The 20,043-nt window shown below is 44.6% G+C and overlaps 1 protein-coding gene across 7 annotated transcripts in view; it reads right to left on the bottom strand.

The window, feature by feature from the left end:
* Positions 1 to 20,043, bottom strand: part of LOC128755269 (nuclear factor 1 B-type-like) — a 36,639-nt gene that overhangs the window by 8,773 nt on the left and 7,823 nt on the right. For 4 of the 7 annotated variants that reach the window (XM_053858480.1, XM_053858479.1, XM_053858481.1 and 1 more), the window contains 8 exons: positions 5,069 to 5,125; positions 4,157 to 4,225; positions 3,379 to 3,499; positions 3,163 to 3,284; positions 2,148 to 2,279; positions 1,885 to 2,069; positions 890 to 1,028; positions 44 to 126 (listed from right to left, as the gene is read on the bottom strand). In XM_053858480.1, the coding sequence (XP_053714455.1) occupies positions 44 to 126; positions 890 to 1,028; positions 1,885 to 2,069; positions 2,148 to 2,279; positions 3,163 to 3,284; positions 3,379 to 3,499; positions 4,157 to 4,225; positions 5,069 to 5,125 (908 nt within the window). The remainder of the gene's footprint in view (positions 1 to 43; positions 127 to 889; positions 1,029 to 1,884; positions 2,070 to 2,147; positions 2,280 to 3,162; positions 3,285 to 3,378; positions 3,500 to 4,156; positions 4,226 to 5,068; positions 5,126 to 20,043) is intronic. The other 3 variants (XM_053858482.1, XM_053858483.1, XM_053858478.1) reach the window with 1 other exon arrangement.

Below are 20,043 nucleotides of genomic sequence, written 5' to 3'. Positions count from 1 at the left end.
AAGAGAAAACAAGTGGTGGTGGAGGAAATGGGCGTGGCCTCACCTGTTGCTGGTGGAGGAAGGCAGGGTCTCGAGGACTGAGGCCAACGAATCGGTTCGCTGTAGGTGTCCCGGGAGAAGAGTAGCCTGGACAGGACAGATTTTATTGGTCAGCTCAGACATTTCAGCGCATAAAACGATCTAAAAGCTGCGGTGGTGCCAAACTATGGAATTAGAATGTGACTCATTCACATTTAGGATCAAATGAGGAAAAAATGGATATTCTGAATCGGTATAAGAGCTCTCATAGGTTCACTCATGTTCGGATAGCTGTTTAATTCATTTGAATGTGGGGTGGGAATTATTTTATTCTGTTCATTTTATTCTGAAGTGGAATGATGACATCAAAGTGAATAATCTTCACAGGTTATTCAATCCCTGCAGTTTTAAATGCAGAGGTGTGAAATGCAACACGTCACATCCATTTTCTAAAAGTGACCATATGAACTACAGATACTTAAAACCCGATACTTTTATCACATTTTATATCATTAAATGACTTTTCAGGGATCTACATGAAGCACCAAGAACATCACCAAAAAGACATCACAGACTGGATGAGTCCCTCAGATACATTCACTTATTCAAAACCATTTGAACTTCCCCAATTCTGGGATTGTCCTTTTCTTTTCTTTTTCTGACTACACAAGACAAATGCGTGATTTCAATGTGTGATGCTATCGTCCCTCTGATGGGGGACCCAGGTCTAGGACATGGTGATGATGTACGTTGGGAGTGTATTTGGTTACGAGTAACACCGAGTCGTGCCGTTGGTTCAGATACACACTCTGTACGGTAATAACAACTACTGCAATGACACAGTCATGTCAAACATCTGATCACAACCCACCTTCTGTAGACGTGGTGATGGGTTTAGTGTCCGGCATCGAGAGTGAGACGGGTCTTACTGCACCGTGGTGGGGGGAGGGGGCCAGAACTGGAGTGAAGTGACCAGGGACTTTCCCGACCACCTGACCGCTGCTGTTAGGCTGTAAAAATGTGAAATGAATCAATTCCTGTTGAGAACCCACATTCTGATGACTTGTGAAAGTCCAGTACTGTGCGGAAAGCGAACCAGACCAGCAGACACATGCACACGCTCAACTAGAACCTTAAAGTTGTTTATCTAGGTTTCACATTACCATGTCAGTTCTGTCTATAAATGGTTGTGCAGAGGTAGCCCTCTGTCTGTCGCTCTCAACAGGGTCGCACATCAATGCAAGGGACGTCAGACATAGACACGAGCAATACACAGGACTCTCAAGTCTCAAGCATTCATTCCTTATGATTATGATCACCATCCGCTGAGTAGCATTGCTATATACACCATGGAATTTTTTTTCCTTTTTCTTTCATCTAGCTCTCTCTCTCTCTCTCTCGCTTTGTATATATATATATATATATATATACATATATATATATATATATATATATATATATATATATATATATATATATATATATATATATATAGGCAGATTTTCTTGGACAGCACCAGTTCTACAAGTTTCTCCTATGTGAAAAAAAAGTTTCATTGTGAGTGTAATACAATGAGTTAAAGCACAAAAAAAATTGGCACTCATCCACGGAATCATAAGCGTCTTTTTCTGGCTGCTACTTTTCTATTCTCCCACTTTATATGAGCACAGCGGAGTCCAGTTAATTTTGCACATGAGCCTGGAAACAGCTAATATTTACAAGCCTTCTTGGCCCTTTCGCTCAGGAGCGCTGAAGCATTTCTAGACCCCCCTGGTTTCCCAAGAAACCCCCAGCACCGGGTCCTGGCCGCCGCAGAGATACTTTAGTGGTTGGGCTCTTTTGACTTGAGCTTATTGTTACACTGACCTGGTTGCTCTGTGGGCTGGACGGGTCGTATGACGGCACATAGCTCTTCAGGGGATCTGTAGGGTTTAGGTGAGGCGGGTAGCGGATCGTGGGGTGCGAGAAGTAGGGCGAAGGCGCCGGCGGGAGAATGGCAGAGCCCGAGAACTGCAGTGGCGAGTGCGGAGGCGGGCTCCTCGTGGAAATAACTGTCGAGAAGATGGTGAAATCATCAGTGACATCAGACTAATCGCAACAAGCTGGAGCAGCCCAAAACTCAGACGCACCACTGTGTCCCACTCCCGACAGTCCGGGGTGGTGCTGCGGGAAAGTGCTGAGGCGAGGAGATGAGTCCTGGGGGGAGGTGGGGCTGAAGATCTGCTTCTCTGGCTTCTTCATCGTCGGAGAGGACATGTCTGCTGGTGAGAGGCGCACGCGAGATTGTTGACATGGTCTCACAGGATAACCTGAACCACAAAAAGCCCTGACAGAAAGTAGCTGGACATACAGACACAGAGTGCACTCTGCAATTGACAAGCCATTCACAAGCTAGCAACATAGCACTGAGATAAAATAATAATAGATAATAATCATATAATAATAGCAATAATAATTTAGACGACTAAATCTGAGTCAGTTGATTTAGGAACAATCAAGAAATTCCAGTCTTTCCCAACTGGCGCCACATGACGACGCATCAGTCAGTAGAAACCCTGGAGGGTCTCCTCGGAAGCAACAATTCCAGTCACATACAGTAAGAGGAAGTTAAAATAACATACCAACTGTCACCCTATTGTGTACGTGAAACATAGACATCACACATGTAAAATCACAAATTCCAGTGCATCCGAGGTGTCTTGCTCCTCCTGTTGGTCCATTCAGATTGGTTGTTTTGGTTATGTGATTTATTATGAGACTTGGGTTTAAAGGTCGGTATTTGGCTGCGAGTTGTTCTTCCAGTAGTTTGGAATGAAGGTTGCGCAGCAGTAAGGTCAGTGAAAAGGCAGTAATCACTTTAGGTTGGTTTTTTTGAACAAATGTATTTGCTAGGTAGGCAAAACTGTTCATAAGGAGTGTCATCGAAAAGTAATTTTAGTAGGGCACATGTTCCTCATAAAAGCAGTTTAGTAGGTTAGTATTTAGTTGGTAATTCATTACATTCCTCAGCCAGCATGTGCTTTGAAAGGAAGCCATTCAGTGGCTAGTTCAAATAGGCTGGCGTTCTGGTGATTTGGTCTTTTCCATTCAACTTATAGGGTAAAATATGTGATGGTGGATCTTGGACTCATGGAAGGTACTCACCCCCGTCTCTGTCGTGCCAGTTGGCCCTGCTGCTTGCTGGTGAGCTGGGAGACGAGTAGAAGTCCGGTCCAGTCGGACTGGTATCCATGTTCTCCTCCATATTCACAGTTTTAGGTCTTTTACTGTTGAAAGATGCCCATTTTAGAAACTTCAAACCACTGAGGAGCCACATGTTCAATAAACAGGAAGCTACAGGTATTATTCAAACCATCTGACCTGCCGGGTGGTGAGGACAGGGGGCGGTGCAGACCCACTCCAGAGTTCAAATCATGGTAATAGGGTTGACTTGGCATGTCAGCCATGGAGAAGTTGACCGTGGCGCCGTGAGTGATGGGCACTGTCAAAATATATTCATATTGTTAAGTTGCGTACGTCCAATCCAACTTATACACATATGTACATGTATTGTCAAAAAACAATTTTGCCCTGAGAAAGTTAGAAAGCTACATTTCTTTCTAGATTTCTTAACTTATTTTCATGTTTTTACTATTAAACAGTGTCTATTTAGCAGAAATTCCTCATACCCAACCACAGATAAACAAGATAATGTGATAGATCAACAGCACTGAGGAGGGTTTATAAAATCATCTCTCCATCTCGCTGGCTCAGCCGCCTGCAGCTTCTGTGGTGTGTTGGTTTAGAGCTGATGAGAGGACAGAGCGCGTGGCGCCGCTTGTTGTGGTCTGAGGTTCACCACTGGCATGATTCCCTGCACCCGGCTCCACCCCCTGGTTGCCCACTGCTGCCTGGCAACTTTGGCGACCACAGCCGAGGACAAGTCTTCCCTATGACGTCCCATTAATGGATTTAAAACTATCGCTGTCTGATACACTTTGAGCTGATCAGGATTACGTCCAGACAAACCTCAGCGGAGTTTGAAGAGCTGGTGACTATAGAATCTTCATGTGTCTACACATGTACTTATCATAATAACAAACTGGTCTGGCGAGATCCCCTACAGGGAGCAGGACAGTTTAGGAAATGCACAACTTACTTCTGGAGACTCGCACCAACTCGGACACACTAAACACGCCGGACTTGATGAAGCTGTCTTCCAGGTACACTGGACACAAATAAAGAGCATTTACTAACAGGCACTGGACCTTTCAAGTAAAAAGCTAAGAATCTAGACGGCGGAATGAAAATGTGTTTTTTTTTTAAAGGCAAGTGACACACCCTCTGTAGTTATGCTATCTATTCCACAGGGTCATGCAAGGTCAGTTAACAGATGTTCATTTCAATCTCATCTCGTTCGTTGACATCTCCATTGACACTTTCATCATACCATGAGCATCATTACGTCAGACATTATAAATGAATAAACATGTCACTAGAATACACCTATATTTTATAATCGATTGACATTCGATTACTGGACATTGAAAATTGCAAAATGCACACGGCCATTTTTAAAATTCACAAGTATTCAAAAAAACAATTTTTCAGTCAGAAGCAACAAAAAAATGACTGACGCTGTCATATTTCCAGGTCTGACATCTCATTGGCAACACATGACCTGGAGTCAGCCAACCTTCAGGTGCCAACAGTGACGTGAGGATCAGCTGATGGTCAATATTCTTTTCCTGATAAAGACCCAGCAGCTGCCGGTCACGTTACTGTGAGTGGCCGGTAAGCAAGAGCTTTGATGTGGAGCCAGACGGCCCGGGTCGATCCAGGATGATGTTTCCTTTGGCACTAGGATCAGCAAAAACCTGCTCCCTCTGGCAGTTAAATTATATTTAAAGTGTTTTCATTCTAGCCTTATGATGTCATAGTGGGTCAGAAAGAACTGCAGCACGGTCAAAACAGCTTCTCGGGTTCAGTCTCATTAGTATTACAATTTTGGGTACATTTCACACTGGGTCACAGTTTCTAACATTAACCCGAGAAGAAAAACTCCGCTGACCTGGAAGTTGGTTTTTTCCGGGCTCGTTGTTACTGGGACTTCCCGACTGTTGTGAGTCTGGAAAGACACAAACACACACTGATCAGTACACTTAATGTGACACCCGCACTCTTCAGTCACTTCAGCTTAAATGAGGGGAGAGTCAAACTTTTTCTGCTGACGGAAATGTCAACGAATTCTGTCAACCTATGTGTTTTTGCACACACAAATATTTGTGTGTGGGTAGTGTGTATACCTGCTGTACAAGTTTCTAGATCAGAACAAAGCACGGTACGAGTGCAGGCGGGGCGGGGAAGTACGAGGAAACACGAGTGGAATTCTTTCCAGTATATGTGTGTGTGTGTGTGTGTGTGTTTCCTGTTCTGGTTATTCACAGATTCATTTCAACAATAACAACACTCAAATGAATAAATATCAACAAGCAAAATTGCATTCTTCCGAGTGTTATTCGATGACAGAACTCCGGACCCTCTGAAGTCCCCACACCAGAACTAGACCTGTGAACTCAGGTACCCTTGTCTTCCTGTGGGCTTTAGGGGCACAAAGATTCATCTGTGTGTGTCTGCGTGTGTGTATCTCTATGGCTGCTGAGTGTGACTGTTAAAGACGACGCAGAGAAAACAGAATGTTCTTGGCTGTAGGTCAACAATGACGATGAGGGAGGAGACCAGACCACCGAGGAAAAAGACCCCCGCTCACCGTACACACACTCTACCTAACAGGATGAAAACACACACTTCTCTGCATCCAAAACAGTCGTGAATGGTGACATTTGGCAGAGGTAAAAGGCATGTGACTGTAAAAATAAATACAATTTAAAACTTAAATCAAACGTCTTTAAAAGAACACAGGATATTTAAATAGATTAGATTAGGTGGCCTTTCCTTGTCGCACATGTCAAAAATCACAGTGTTTGAATTTAAATTATTCAATTGATCTATTGCTTATGTTAAATGGGTTAAGTAAAGCTGAATGTACAAGAGAAATAAAGCCTTTGTGTACGCCTGACAATAAGGCTAACAGTAGAACACTTATCTACCCTAAAAATAGCCTGATAAATCATTGTAGTTGTATCGAAGGTGCTGCTGTTGCAGTGAAATCCGTAATTTTCTTCAAGTCAAGTCAATGTTAACTATAATGATGTTTAGACTGCTAATAATAAGGTGGGTATCACACTGAGGACATTGTGCGTGCTGAATTACTATAGACTCTGCAAGCACGTATGCGTGGGCAGTGTGGGACAGTCCCTTCAGTCATCCATCAATCTAGTAACGGGTGTCAAGTGTGTGGAGACCACGAGGAGAGGTGATCGTCAGGAGGTAAACATAGACTGAAGGTGAAGCTGTTTCCACAACAACAGGAGCAGATGGCCGCAGCAGCAGCACAGACCACCAGGAGGGACCACCTGGGTGTGTCGGCGTAAACACAATGAGCATCTGTCAAACCTGAGAGCTACACTTGACCTTTGACCTCAGGGATGGGTTGCGACCTCGCTTTCTCCCACGGTCAAGTTCATCCAGTGATGGTTATTGCTCGACCGGTGCGGCTGCGAGAGCACTCACTGCAGCTCTCTCCTCTTGAGTCGATCAATAAGTCGGCTGCCCGAGCGTGCCAACTGCTGTCTGTGGCGGGATGACAGATGACCAGCTGGTTTGCCAACTTTTTCGTCTTTCTTACTGTTTACTATTAATTATTCTGGCTTCCCAGCACTCGGAGCTCAAGCCGCATGTATTAATAGGGCTTAGACGTACATATTAAACGGCTTAAATGATTAAGAAGGTGACAGGTTTCGAGTTCAAATCACTCAGCGGAGTCAGCCACCTCTTGCTGTTATCTAAACATTGTACGCATCAACTCCTTTCTTGAATGTGAGCCACGTTGCTTACAATCTTTTGACCTACAATCCATCCAAGAATCAAAACCTCTCCTTGTGGGCGTCACGAACAGCCAGTTTTATAATCCTCTGGTTGCATAATGACTTGTCTTGCTTGAAATTCAATAACAAGACATGGCAGATTAAATTAGAATCACTGCTCTTCATAGATGTAAAGTGACATTCTAGTACGAGCTTCAAGTCCAAGCTTGCTGCGAAATGTTAGCCTGACAAGAAAGCCTGGAACAAGTCTGGTAGACGTGAAAGATATGTCACTTGAGCAAAGAGGCTGGGCTTCAACTTAATATAACAGACAAAACAAGACCAATAATATTAATAACAATCCAATAAGTAAACAAACACACTTTCACACACCTGAAGACAGAAACAAACACACCCTCATAAATGTGTGTGCATGCATTGATAAAAATCACTCAGTTGGACTGACACACTCTCAGGCTCTGCTGGCGTCCGTCCACTAGTTTAAATAAACAAGCAGAGGGAAAAAAATAGTTCCACATATGCAAGTGATGATGAGCGGTGGCGGCAGAGGGGGATTGTGGGTATTTACTTCTCGCCCCAGAGTAACTATTAATGCGTTTAATCGCTGCGGAAAAAGTCCCTGCTCGTCCTCCTGAGAGTTTTATCACTCTCCCTTGCTCTCAAACACACATGTACTCCTTCAGTGAGAATCAGCGAGTGTGTTAACTATCTGCACGCTGGCACAACCTGCAAACGTGTAGCCAGCGCCACCGTCGACATTTCAGGAGAAGCCTGGCAGCCATTTTATACCGAGCGAGCTTCTCTGCACATGTATAGAGCTGCGGCTGGATGCCAGAGGCCCCGGGGCCCGAGCCAAGACGCATTTCAGCAGCCTGCGGAGGCGAGTGAGGAGAGCGGAGGAGGGAGGAGGGGAGGGGGATTCTGGAGAAAATGGGAAACAGTGAGAGGGCCCGAAAATATCGAGCTAATTACAGAGAGGTCCTGACGGTTCCACGATACAGCTGCTGCTGTTATATATGTGAGTGAGTGTGTGGGTGAGTGTTAACACATTTGGTGGAAATCTATTTAAGTGTATTAGTGCATATGATAAAGTCCTTTACAGTGTGTGTGCATCCAAGAGTTACATATTCACTGTTGTGTGTCAGTGTAGTGGCGTGCCTTAAAACTGCAACAAAAGAGTAAATGTCCATTGATGTGTGTCTGCAGAACTGCGTATGTAATGTGTTATGCTTTTAGAAGGGATTTATGTGTCTTCCATTGTGAAACTGTCAGTGCACAGTCATGTGTTGCTCGATGAACTTCACATGGAACAATATTTTTTATGTCTTTGTGTACTGAGATTTGTGTGAAATAATACGAGGTGAATCAGGCTGAAACACTTTTGTTTACAACCATCCACGCATCCTAATCACTTCCTGCCCCACATCTCGGCAGTGATGTCATTTGTAAACAGGCTGATTATGGCCAGCGAAGCTCGTGCAACAGCAGAGCAACAGATGAGAAATGTCTATGTTTAATGGTAAGATGATACGATTTTTCTTATTTCACTTTCCTGCAGCTTTAACACACTTTCTGCCTTCGGCCGTGTTCGTGGTCCAAACAAGTGTTGTTATCAGGCAAAGCTGCAGCCAAAACACAAACAAAAGATAGCAGACGTGCAGTCAGGCGCACACATGCACACCCCCAGCCTACACAGAAACGGGACACTTGCTTAAAGTGAAATGAGTTATATCATACGATTATCGAAGTTACAGTTGGTAACTCAGGTACAGCACAAGCTTATTGTCATTGGTCATATTGTCATTTTTTGGCCAACAGCTGTGATAACTGAGGGTGAAACTCTCAAAATACATTACTTTTTGGAAAAAACATGAGTTTATCTGCATTGTTTAGTCACATGATATTTAAACATATGTCCGGCTACTCAGATGCATTTTCACCACTTAAATGTGTCAGCATGCTTTAGCTAAAGCTTTAATTAACTGAAATTCCATTGAAACTCTTATTAGGGCTGCAGATCATAAAAGATAATCCATCATAAGACACAAAAGCAAAATCACTTCATACTTCTTGAAGAACCTGATCCAAAAGTCATTAAATAATGACAGGTTCATTAGAGTTTGGGAGAGGATGGGTGGCTTGGATTTCCTCCGGGCCTCTCATGACCCAGCTTGTAAAAAGTTTAAATAGAAATGGCAACGAAAGAACTCACAAAAACAAGTGGCATTGCGTGTAGTTTAAAATGGTAAAAAAAAAAACCTAAATTACAAACATTTATTGAGCTAAACTGAAGCAATTTTGTAAGATCTGAACTGCCATACAAGAAGCATGGCAAACAACTGGCATCCTTTTTTTTTAATTTCAAGTCAGGTGGGGAAAACTGAAATAAAATTCATTCATAGTTCATGTTCAATCCAAAGCCATCACATCAAATGTTTTTGCTTACAATTAAAGCCGGAGGAAATAAATAGCTGCAGTTGCTTCATAGGGAAAAAGCAGGGAGAAAATAAAAACACAAAAACCACACAGTCACACTTCATTCATGAAAAAAACAGTATTGATCAAGGTTAGTTTTCAAGTATAGAATTATAGAATACTGACCAGTGCGGCGTGTGTGTCACTGCACCATCATGTTGAACTTTGATATTTCAACAAAACCAAGGGTGAGCAGCAGGGACTGAGGTGCGGTGAGAAACAATCTACTTCCATAAGATTAAGGGAGTATCACTTTCAAAGAAACACACTTTAGAGGACCACTGATTCCTAAAAGCCCCTGAACTACGCATCATACCAGACCTTCGCCTGATGTCTGTTCTCTTAATACACAAAAAGAACTCACACTTTGAGTGTCACCATTGACGTCATGGAAACAACCTCAGAATCACAAGTAGCTTTTACACACTTGATTCCCGGTCGTTTCTGTGAACGTCTCATCAGTCACCGGCTTAATCAGCGTCCCGCCTGGTCTGTGAGAACCTATACGTCGCATCTGCGTTGAAACAATGCCACCATCAATGCGAGCTGGGCTAACAATTAGCTTTGTTGCGGCGTAATTGACTGGCAGGACGGGGGGCCGGGAGGGGGGCGTTTACATACATTCGCCCGCTGTCGCCACGCTGCCATTCAGCTGCGCGGCGGAAGAAAGAATGGGTCCATGGAAGGGTGGAAGGTTGGTCGCATCCCTTTGCCATCCAAGACGCCGCGGCCGTGGCAAACTTCCAAACAAGACTGAGGAGGAAGAACGAGACTATAGACTTAATTATGCATGCGCTTTTCTCATTCATTGTAGTGGTGGGAAGAGAGAGGGAGGGGCCTGGGGGGACCAATGGCATTCCATCGTTGTGCTCACACACACATCAGCAGTCTGGGGGCTAATGAGGTGACACTCACCGTCTGGAGACTCGCCAAAACAGTCCATTAACTCCTCGCAGTAGTTAAGAGAAGAAGGAGAGGGAAGGACGAGGGGGGCAAGTGAGTGAGGTGGGCCGCTAGCCGATGGATCCGCCAAAGGGGGGGGGGGGCTCAGTAAAGTCTGAGGGGGCAGACATCTCTACATTTTGCCAGTTGTGAATGAACCAGCGGGGGGGGCAGGCCGTGCACGAGCGTTCATCGTGGATGATTGTCCCCACTAAAGGCATCCCTGGTGTGTGTTTATATGCATTCATGTGTCGGCGTGTATGAGTGAGTGAAGTTTTGTCTGAGCTGAATGTGTGTGTAAAACAACAGCGCATGAATTTGTCTGCATGAGGGTGTGTGTCACGGTCTGTGTGTCTCTGTCTCTAGCTGAGCACGTCTACGTGAGTGTGTGTGCACGGAATGGCAAGGGCGGCCTGAGGTTAGCTGAGGACCAGGTCAATGGATCCGAACCCCCAGTCAGGCAGACGGACCTTTGACTGTGCAGCACTGCGATTTGCCGCTTTCATCTTCCAAACCTAGGCCCCCCTCCTCCCACCACCACGACTGCTGCGATAATTAGGAGACAAACGCAGCCGACCCCCGCTGCTTGAGTGGCAATGGGCATGAGAGGCCTGGAACACTGTGGCCTCAGACCTGCACGTCCCGACGGGTCCGAAGAGACGTGGGGGTGAGTGAGCATAGGGAGGGGCTTCAGGGTCTGGGAATTTCCCGACTCTCTCAGGAGAGAGTTCTGTGCCGCACGAGGCTGCACTGATCTGACAACCGGCGCACACTCAAGACTTTCGTTTCAGTGAAAAGTTTACTCACGTAGTTCAAAAAGCATTTAGAAATTAGCCTGGAGAGATTGCTGGGAAAATTACAAAACAAAATATACAGTAAACTACTAAGTTTATATACTGCATTTTAAAATTATTATTTGACAAATGAATGACATTTGTATGTAGTATTTTAAAGTGACAACAAGCCACTTCATAAAGTATGATGTAGGACTATAGACAACAAATTATAAACAACAATTTATAAAAGTTACAAGGGCAGTCATTTTTTTTAAACTCTACTTTTTTGAACAAGCCATAATTGACGGTAACCATCTTACCATTAGAGCACATTGTTGTGTATTTTCACAGAGCTGGTGTGTTGTGATATGTGTTGGAAGTGCAAACATGCAGAGTCATATGCGAGTTTAGTTTGGACCACAGAGCAGCAGTGGGTGCCAGCTAGTGTCAGCACGCAGCCAAGAGGAGTCCCCTCTGGTGAGAAGGGCGCTCCCGTGCATGGTAAGATGGCGTCCCTCCAGCTGGGCGTGAGGCCACGAGGATCTCTGCTGTCCCGCTCTCTCTTTGCCAGACGAGCATAAACACAAACACGCATCTTAAACTGAGAGTCCCGGGTCTGGCAGCAGCATCGGCTTTGGATGGACCGCAGACTAGAACTTGTCATTAGTGGCTCGAACGCGGACTGAGCCAACAGATGTTGAGCAGAGCACATGTGCAGATCCTGCAGGTGAAACCTCGGCCACTGACTCCAGGAGTGAAACTTGTAATAAAGAGACCGTAATGAGTTAAAATGTTCTGTTACTAGTTAGTATCCACGGAGCATTTTTGCACCACTGTTTTGTTGGCACGCTTTGACAGAGCCGTACCCAGACATTGCTGACTGACAGAAGCTCTCTTCATCTGGTTGGTGGAGTGCCCAAATTTCAAAACCATTGATTCCAAAAAGCAGTAGCCAGAGAGGTGCCCCACACGACCTTCCAGGAATGACCAGGATAGATGAGGGAGTACATTTAAACATGCTACCTTCATAAGCACCCACTGAACAGCCGACCGCTGAGAATGACAGCACTTAAAAGTGCATTTTATTCAGATCACACAGGTACTGGTACAGAAAGTTCAGTGGAAAGTCTATGGTGAATGTTGGAAATGTTACAGAATTGCTGCGCGTCATAGAGCAGGATTTTTCTCAGCGTCTTGTAACCGAAACCTCAGGGCTAATGACAGAAGCAAGCTCAAACCCACAAGTTGCCTCAATGAGGACACACACCTCATTTCCACAGGTGTCATGAACCGCAGGAATCCAAGCACCTGGATGTAACAAAGCGGTAATAAAAGGAGTCACCTCCTGGCTCCGCCCACACTCATCAAAACAAGAATGCAAGGCATCTTCAGATCTTCATTATTCCGGCTTCCATAACGCAACAATGACAATGATGCGACCAACAACAAAGACCTATTATCTTCTCACCTGACCAGTTTAAGTGGGTCCATTTGTTCTAGTTAGGTTCAGAAGAGGTTCCTTGTTTTCGCTCTCGTGCTGCCATCGTTCCCACGAGGCTCTAGAATCATAATCTCATGAAATATTTGCACAGTAGAAGGCAGCGCCGTTATTAAGACCTAGCCACAAGAGGGGGATCACAATCAACCAAAAATCACTTGATCCTGACCCTACAAATTCACAGAGCAAGGAAACATGAGCACAAGTCACGTTTTCAAAATGTATAGTAGTTATTAATGAAAACACTGAAAAACACATCTCTGACTTGTGTAGACTTCATCTCCCAAGATCAGACAGTAGCTTGACTGGATTTATTTAAAAATGAGGTCATGAGAAACAGTGATTGACAGACGGCGACTGCTTCCTGATGTGATAGGTTAATAGACCTCATGGGGATATTGAGGTGAACATTTTCACAGCCAAAATATCCCATTATCATTTGAGTTCCAACAGTGTTTCTGTCAGTAATCTGCAGAGCTGAAAACTGGAAGGAGTTACTTTTAATTCTCTCATGTAATAGTTTTGAAGCAGACATTTGAACACAGCTAGCCCTGGTCTATTTGATAGGTTCATATACCTAGTTCGGGACAAAGACGACGTGTGGGACGGTGAGCATGTGTCCACTTGTGGCCTTGGCAGCAGTGTCGTTCCACTTCCCATCTGTGGTTCTGCAAGTTTCTGGTCCAGACCACTTAGAGTTGGCACCTGTTGGGCCACAAGACTGCCACACATCCACGCACCCTGCCAAAACACTAGAGGAGGCACACTACCGGGTCTTACTAAAGGGCGAAGGAATAAGTGCCCGCCTGAACTTTAATGAAACAACTCAAGCAGAAAGAATCTGGGGGGTTTAAGGGACCCACTTCCATAATTGTCCTTCTTTCACCTTAAATAAATTCATACTCATCACCGGCGCAGAGACTTCTTTCATCAGTGGAGGGGGAATTGCAGCGATCGTGTGACACCATATGGAATTCTTTGTTTCCTCGGCAGGAGTCTACTGTAAGTACAGGCAGAGCTGGATGTATAGCGATGGGGCGGGGGGAGTGGTGGGGGTCGGGGCGGTCCAAGCAGTGAAAATATGCCTCATGTACTCGTTGAACTTGGGGCCTGCGCGGGACTTTGTGAAGGTTTACAGGAGAGTAGGCATGTGGCTGCTGGGAGTACATGTAAGCGTTTAGTGAGCCATAAAAACAGCTTGGATGTAACTGTCACTCATATACTGTAGGTAGACACAAACACATACGCACAAAACATATCAGATATAAACTCAGCAAAGAACCTAAATGCCAAACAAAGTGTTTTGAAGCCCATTTACTGTACAACTAGAGTTCGACTTGGGCCAACCTGCTTAACTTGACTGTTGTTAGCCAAGCAGCTTTCCTCAGTTAACCTCCACGCATGTCGTACAGTGTGTTCTGTAAACTGTTATATGTGTGTATTTGTGCCTGCAGCACCGGAGCCCTGCGGCAGCACTCAAGCTCTACAGTTCCTCACAATTCTGGGTGTGGCAGCGCGCAACCTATAGACTGTCAGGGTCACGGAGTGCACACTGTAGGGTCATCCTCCAGAGGAAAGAACATAAGACCATCGCACTATAGAAGCCACTCGAGCGGCGTTAAAGCCGTATGGCAGGTGTCTGCGTAGACTGTGTGCGCGTATCGCCATCAACAACTAACACTGTCGCAGCTCCTGTGAATCAGAGTGACAGCCTCCCAAAGGGACCATCCTCTGTGCCCAGCAACTTTTCAACCAGAATTACTCCAGCCGTGTTTCAAATGCTCCTGCTGTCAATAGCTGCTTAGCTTGTTACCACTGCCCTGTCAAGTTGCCATAAATCTGCTCTTGTGATAATAAAGAGTCATAAAGTGAGACCTTTAACTGAACCACTCAAGATGCTTCCAAATATTTTAATTAAAAATTCCCCTTTCCATATTTCCTTGAGAAACAAAAACACGCTGCGCTCAGTCACTCTTAGCATTTAGCAGCCGAGTGAGTCACGATCTGTGAACCAAAGAACATACGGCAGTTGTCTGTTCCGAACAACAAATATCAGCTACTGCTAAAAGTGCTCCGGGATAAATACATTGAAACTACAGCAGAGTTTACTTTAAACAAGGACTCAAAAACACTAAATGAAATGTAAGGTGATTTTCACCCTGCAGCACATGCCTGTGTGTGTGTCTGCCATTGTACGCCTGTGCGCCACTTAGACATGAAAGTCTGGCAGGATCAGATGTGGTCTGAGAAGCAAAGATAATAATCCGCAGCTTGACACTCTGCAGAAGATGTAAACACAGAAGACGTAATCAAATCGTTGCTTAAATGGAAACTAGACTGTTGTAGCTCTGGTTCAACTTTCAGTCTGCTGAGACTCCGCCGAGAACAAATAATGGCTAAAAACGAAAGCACTACACACAACAGCTGAGAGCTACGAACAACAACTCGGAGACATAAAAAGAATAAACAACAAGTGAACCCAGACAGACAAGCGACGGACCACTTCGCCACATGTACCACTTTTGTTTGAGATCTGCACCCATGGAGTGGACTTCCTGCAGCCACAGCTCAGAACAGCGCCATTTGCAGAGTATAACAGCTAAAAATACAGGAGACAGAGCTTCACACAAGTCAGTCGTCACTGTCACTAATCTGTGCACTGTCGATTCAACAAGTGCTCTGGGACAAAATGCATTCTATGCATTAACTTTACAAAGGAGTTGGGGTTGAAGCATGAATGGAGCCGACCTGACTCTAAGATGCTCCCTTCTTGATGCATGGGATTCGGAATTTCAATGTCTTTTAGACCCGTGCGACATTTTGCGGGTTACCAGCATGTTAACTCAAGTTATATTATTTTGGGACTGACCAGACTAAAACTTGGCACTTATTATAGCATTTAGTCATTTCAGCAGTAACCTAGATAGATGTTCAAATAAAGTCTTTACATTCCAATAATCTGGCAAGTTAAAAAGCTTAGTCATAAATTCTGTAATACCTGCACCCTGCCAATATAAATGATTATTGGCCAGAAGAGAAATTGATCTGGTGAAAGTTTTTAAAACCAACTTTTTTCATCTGGGCCATTGCTTATGTATAGATCCCATCTCACTCCGATGGGCTGAGCTAACATTTGTGTGGAGCATTGACACAGTCAATCTGAAGTGCACAAGCTCCTCACTGGTCAAGAGCGGCCCTCACATGATTAGACTCAGCGCTTGTTAACCATCGAGTTGCATCAATCCAGTCCAGCAAGTGTGATTTATACGAGGGAGTGGCAGTCTAGGTTTTCGCCCCCCTGCCTTTCTGCTTCACTTACAGCACATTCAAATGTGTCTAACTTTGCCGCCCCGGCTGACGTCACGGTTGTCCGGTCTGGTTCTGACCCAGATCCACAAGGGCGGAACCTTGTCAGGTTTCCTCCCTTGACTGAGTCTGAACAAATCTTGCACACTAAGAGTACATTTAAGGTCTCGCGTTTCATGGACCCAGACACAACAGCAGACACTCGGGACACCATGCTCTTGGGTCAGATGACATGGAATATTGGATTCAATATGAGACCATATCTCTCACGGCTCCTCCTTCACTTCATTCCACTTGATGCCAAAATCAGACGGTGACATCATCTGTGCGACACTGGGAACAGCTCTTTACCTTCAGTAGTTTTCAAAAGCCCCAGGGGGGATTGACAGACCAGGACTGATCTCGACCCAAAATAGTTGTAGCGCAAGCAGATACAGTTCTAAACTTTCCTAAAGTAAACTGAAGCACAAACAGAAGTGAAACCTTTTCTGGTCGGTGTAAACTGGAACCACAGTCAAGGAAGGAACAAGTCCATCGGGTCAGCACATAAAAGAAACACAAGGGACGGTGCAGGGTCTTCTGAGGTGAGTATGAAGAATTTAGGTCAGTCAAGAGTTTCACCAGCGCGTGTGGAAATAGCTGTAGAGGCCCTGGAGAGGGGAGACTGCAGATCTGATCTGGTCACTCACTTCCACACGCTTGTGCACGCACACACACAATCGAGCTTACTTCCTTCATGAGTGCTGATCGTCTACGTCCGACACATGTTGAACCAGTGGGAGGAGCTGCCACTGACCCCTGGCCCTGTGAGAGGGTGTGTCAGCTGTACACTAAGACTCATCCTGAATACACAGTAGAAAAACCATACACACAATACAGGCAAGTTTTCACCTGAAACCACTCAACAGCATACACACACACAGCAGATGCAGAGATTGGAGAGGGACACAAACTCAGACACACTCACTAAACAGTCAGTGTTGAGCGGAGGGTCTTGAATAAACAGACAAGGGTTCGGACAATAAGAGGGAATGCCGCTGGACGTTCCTTGTAGACGCTTCGTACAAAATCCAATTATGGAACCACAGCATTAACATTCCAGCAGTCTGGCAGGTGACACACACACAGACACACACACTCCAGTATTGAGACGTACACAGAGGACAGAAGGCAGAGCGCGGGCAGGGGGTGGTGGGTCCTTTCTTTAGCATCAGTCAATGGGGGCTTTATTCTTCAGGTCGGGGTCTCTTGGTGAGAATATGTTGATAACGTTGCTTTGATTGCCAGAAAGCACTTTTTGTGGCGCGGCAATTGTGTCTCCAGTGAGTGTGCTCGGTCGGGGGCGGGGGTGTCAATGTCAGACAAAATTTAACGGTGAAACAAAATTTTTACTGTTCATTGATGAAAGATTAGAGATAAAGTCGGCGGGACACCGAGGCGCACAACGGCAGAGTTGGCAGAGACTAGTTAATTGAATATGAATAACAAAGTGAGTCAAGAGTACTAGAGCAGTACCGACTAGTTAATGTCAAACAGCAGTGACTGGCGGGGCTAATATTTGAGGAATAAACAATTGTTATTTACTAGCTTGAGTTAGCCACAAATAAAGAAATTGTTGAACTCCATATTATATCAAATTATAATGCTCTATCATGCAGACTTCCAACTATACTGAAACAGGAATAAGAGACAAGCAGACAGTGCAGGTGTTTTATGTATTAATATTTTTCTGTTTTAACGTTAATCTGGTTATTGTTTTAAATGGGATGAATTCTGCTGCGATTCTAAAATCATGTTGAAAGATCAAAAGCAGCTATTACTTCCTGATGGACTCAGATCTGCTGTCAATCACCGGGCTTCTGGATCTATTTACCGGAACATGAATAATTACGCTAGCATTTCTTTTTTTAAAAAAGCCCTGACTTTTCTTTCCCTGCTCCACAGCAGTTTTTCATTCATAATAGTTGGCAGCTGGTTCACGTCGCTTGCCAGCGCTCACACCCGACCATTTTCATTCTCCTTCATTTGTTCCATTCATGTCATCACATTGGCAGCAGCAGCCCCAAAAACATCCGAGTCGCTTCTGTTTAAACCCAAAACACACAAGGAACCAGTTTGCAATATTTTAATTTGACTTTCTGCGACCACAATGGTTTTCTGCACACACAAGCGAGTAAAGTCAAGTGAGCTAAAACGAGGATGTGTTTTTAAAGCGTCACATGCTCACAAAATAAATAAATAAATAAATAAATGATTTTAAAATTAATTCATTTCCTGAGACTTCGCTCAGGCCTTCTGTTCTGTACATATGACTGCACACCGCAGTTTCAACTGGAGTGGAGGAGTTGATGTTATGATCTTCGCACAAACACCAGCAGACTTGTGTTTGAATGGAGTCTGAACAAACACCTCAGACTATCCGCAGAGAGGAACACGAGCAGGGCTAACAAGACGGCGAGTGGGTCTGTGGGGTGGAGAGTGCGGCACCAGTGTGGATCAGAGCCCCACAGTGGTTCTTTGTTAATTGGGCGCCATGTGTGAAAGCTACAGTGGGGGGATCGGTTTGTACAGCTGCCGCAGTTTGTCATAACTGCACTTAACAAGACGCACATGGCCACTTTCAAGAATCCTCGAGATGTTTGAGAGGAGGAGCAGAAAGCAGGGATGTTCCTGAGAAACAAGAGCGATGACAAGACAATCGTTGGTCATGTCGTCACGGTTCGGGAAATAAAAACACGACATGCTCACCAAAACAATAGTTATGTGTCAATGTGTTAACCAATGGTCATTGTTTTTACACAGCTACAACCAAACTTTTTTTTTTATATCACACAGTAACGTTAGCTATATTCTTTTGAGATAAAAATTCCTTTTTTCTTAAACCCACATGATAACTTTTTATTGTACGTCCACCTTCTCTTTTCTTTTCATCAGTAAATAAGTCACAAAAAGTCCAAGCTATCACATGACAACTGAGTATCTCACACTGGATCTGACTGGCTGTCCAAATACAGCATCATTATCAATAGACCAGAATCCGCAAAATTTTCTATCAATCAACAGTTTGCCATTGTTGTGTCCAGAACTACTCCATTGGTGATGCAACAGATTAAATAAGTGAACAAGTGGAAACATTGCGCTAGGAAACACAGTAACTGTGGGCAGGCGCACATGTTTGTGGGCTAATTTTGACTTTTAGAACCCACATTAAGTTTTTAACCGACAACCGTTGGAGAAGGGGATGCGACGATGACCACAGAAGTCAAAGAATAAAAACATCTGCTCTTCTGGAATGTTATGGTCCAGAACATAAATCATGTTCTTTACTGTGTGGGTTTTTAAATACTAAGGGGGTTCTGTTTAGCAAGTACAGTGTTTTTTCATTGCCCAGACTTGAGAAGTTGGACAGTCGGAAAAAATATTTCTCTTTGGATGTTGGACTGGGGTGTACATTTAGTTTTTTTGTTGAGGATTTGAGCGTCATGTTTATGTCCAAAAAATGTATTAGCCAACTGCGGATTCCAGTGAGGCAAAGCAGCTAACCTAAGATAAGTGAGAAGACACGCAGGGATTATTCTATATCTGCCGTTTTGGAACAAGTTATGCTATGTTTAAAACTGAACAATATAACTAACTATATGATTGTTTCTGTAAAAGTTGAAGTCATAGTAGTATGCCACAGCACATTAGCACTCTCGTATTCTTGGCTCGAGACTCATCATCAACATGGGTATGGAGCTCCAGTTTGGTCCCTGGTTGTTTCCTCTAAAAGTCGTCGCGACACATGTGCAGGAGGAGTGAAGATCTGCGGCGGGCTTGACAGCTCAATGGGGGGCTGATGTATCCCGATCCAGACAGCATATCCCCTCGGTGACCCGCTGCACCAGCACTAGAAAGAAATCCTGAGAGGATTCATTCCCCCACCCCTCCCAAAACACCAACATGCCCACCCAAAAGTACATTCTGCACCGCACTGCCTCGGCGGGCCTTTTCTCTGTCCCGCTCGGGTCTGGTGGGGCCGTCACAGTGACGGGACGTACTGTACCGCTGGACAAAAGAAGAGACAACCATCACTCTGGGCCGCCGCTCGGGTCTGTCTGGA

This window comes from Synchiropus splendidus, chromosome 3 (assembly GCF_027744825.2).
Source record: "Synchiropus splendidus isolate RoL2022-P1 chromosome 3, RoL_Sspl_1.0, whole genome shotgun sequence".
Taxonomy (NCBI): domain Eukaryota; kingdom Metazoa; phylum Chordata; class Actinopteri; order Syngnathiformes; family Callionymidae; genus Synchiropus; species Synchiropus splendidus.
Note: the sequence above shows the minus strand (reverse complement) of the source record. Positions and strands in the feature narration are given on the sequence as shown.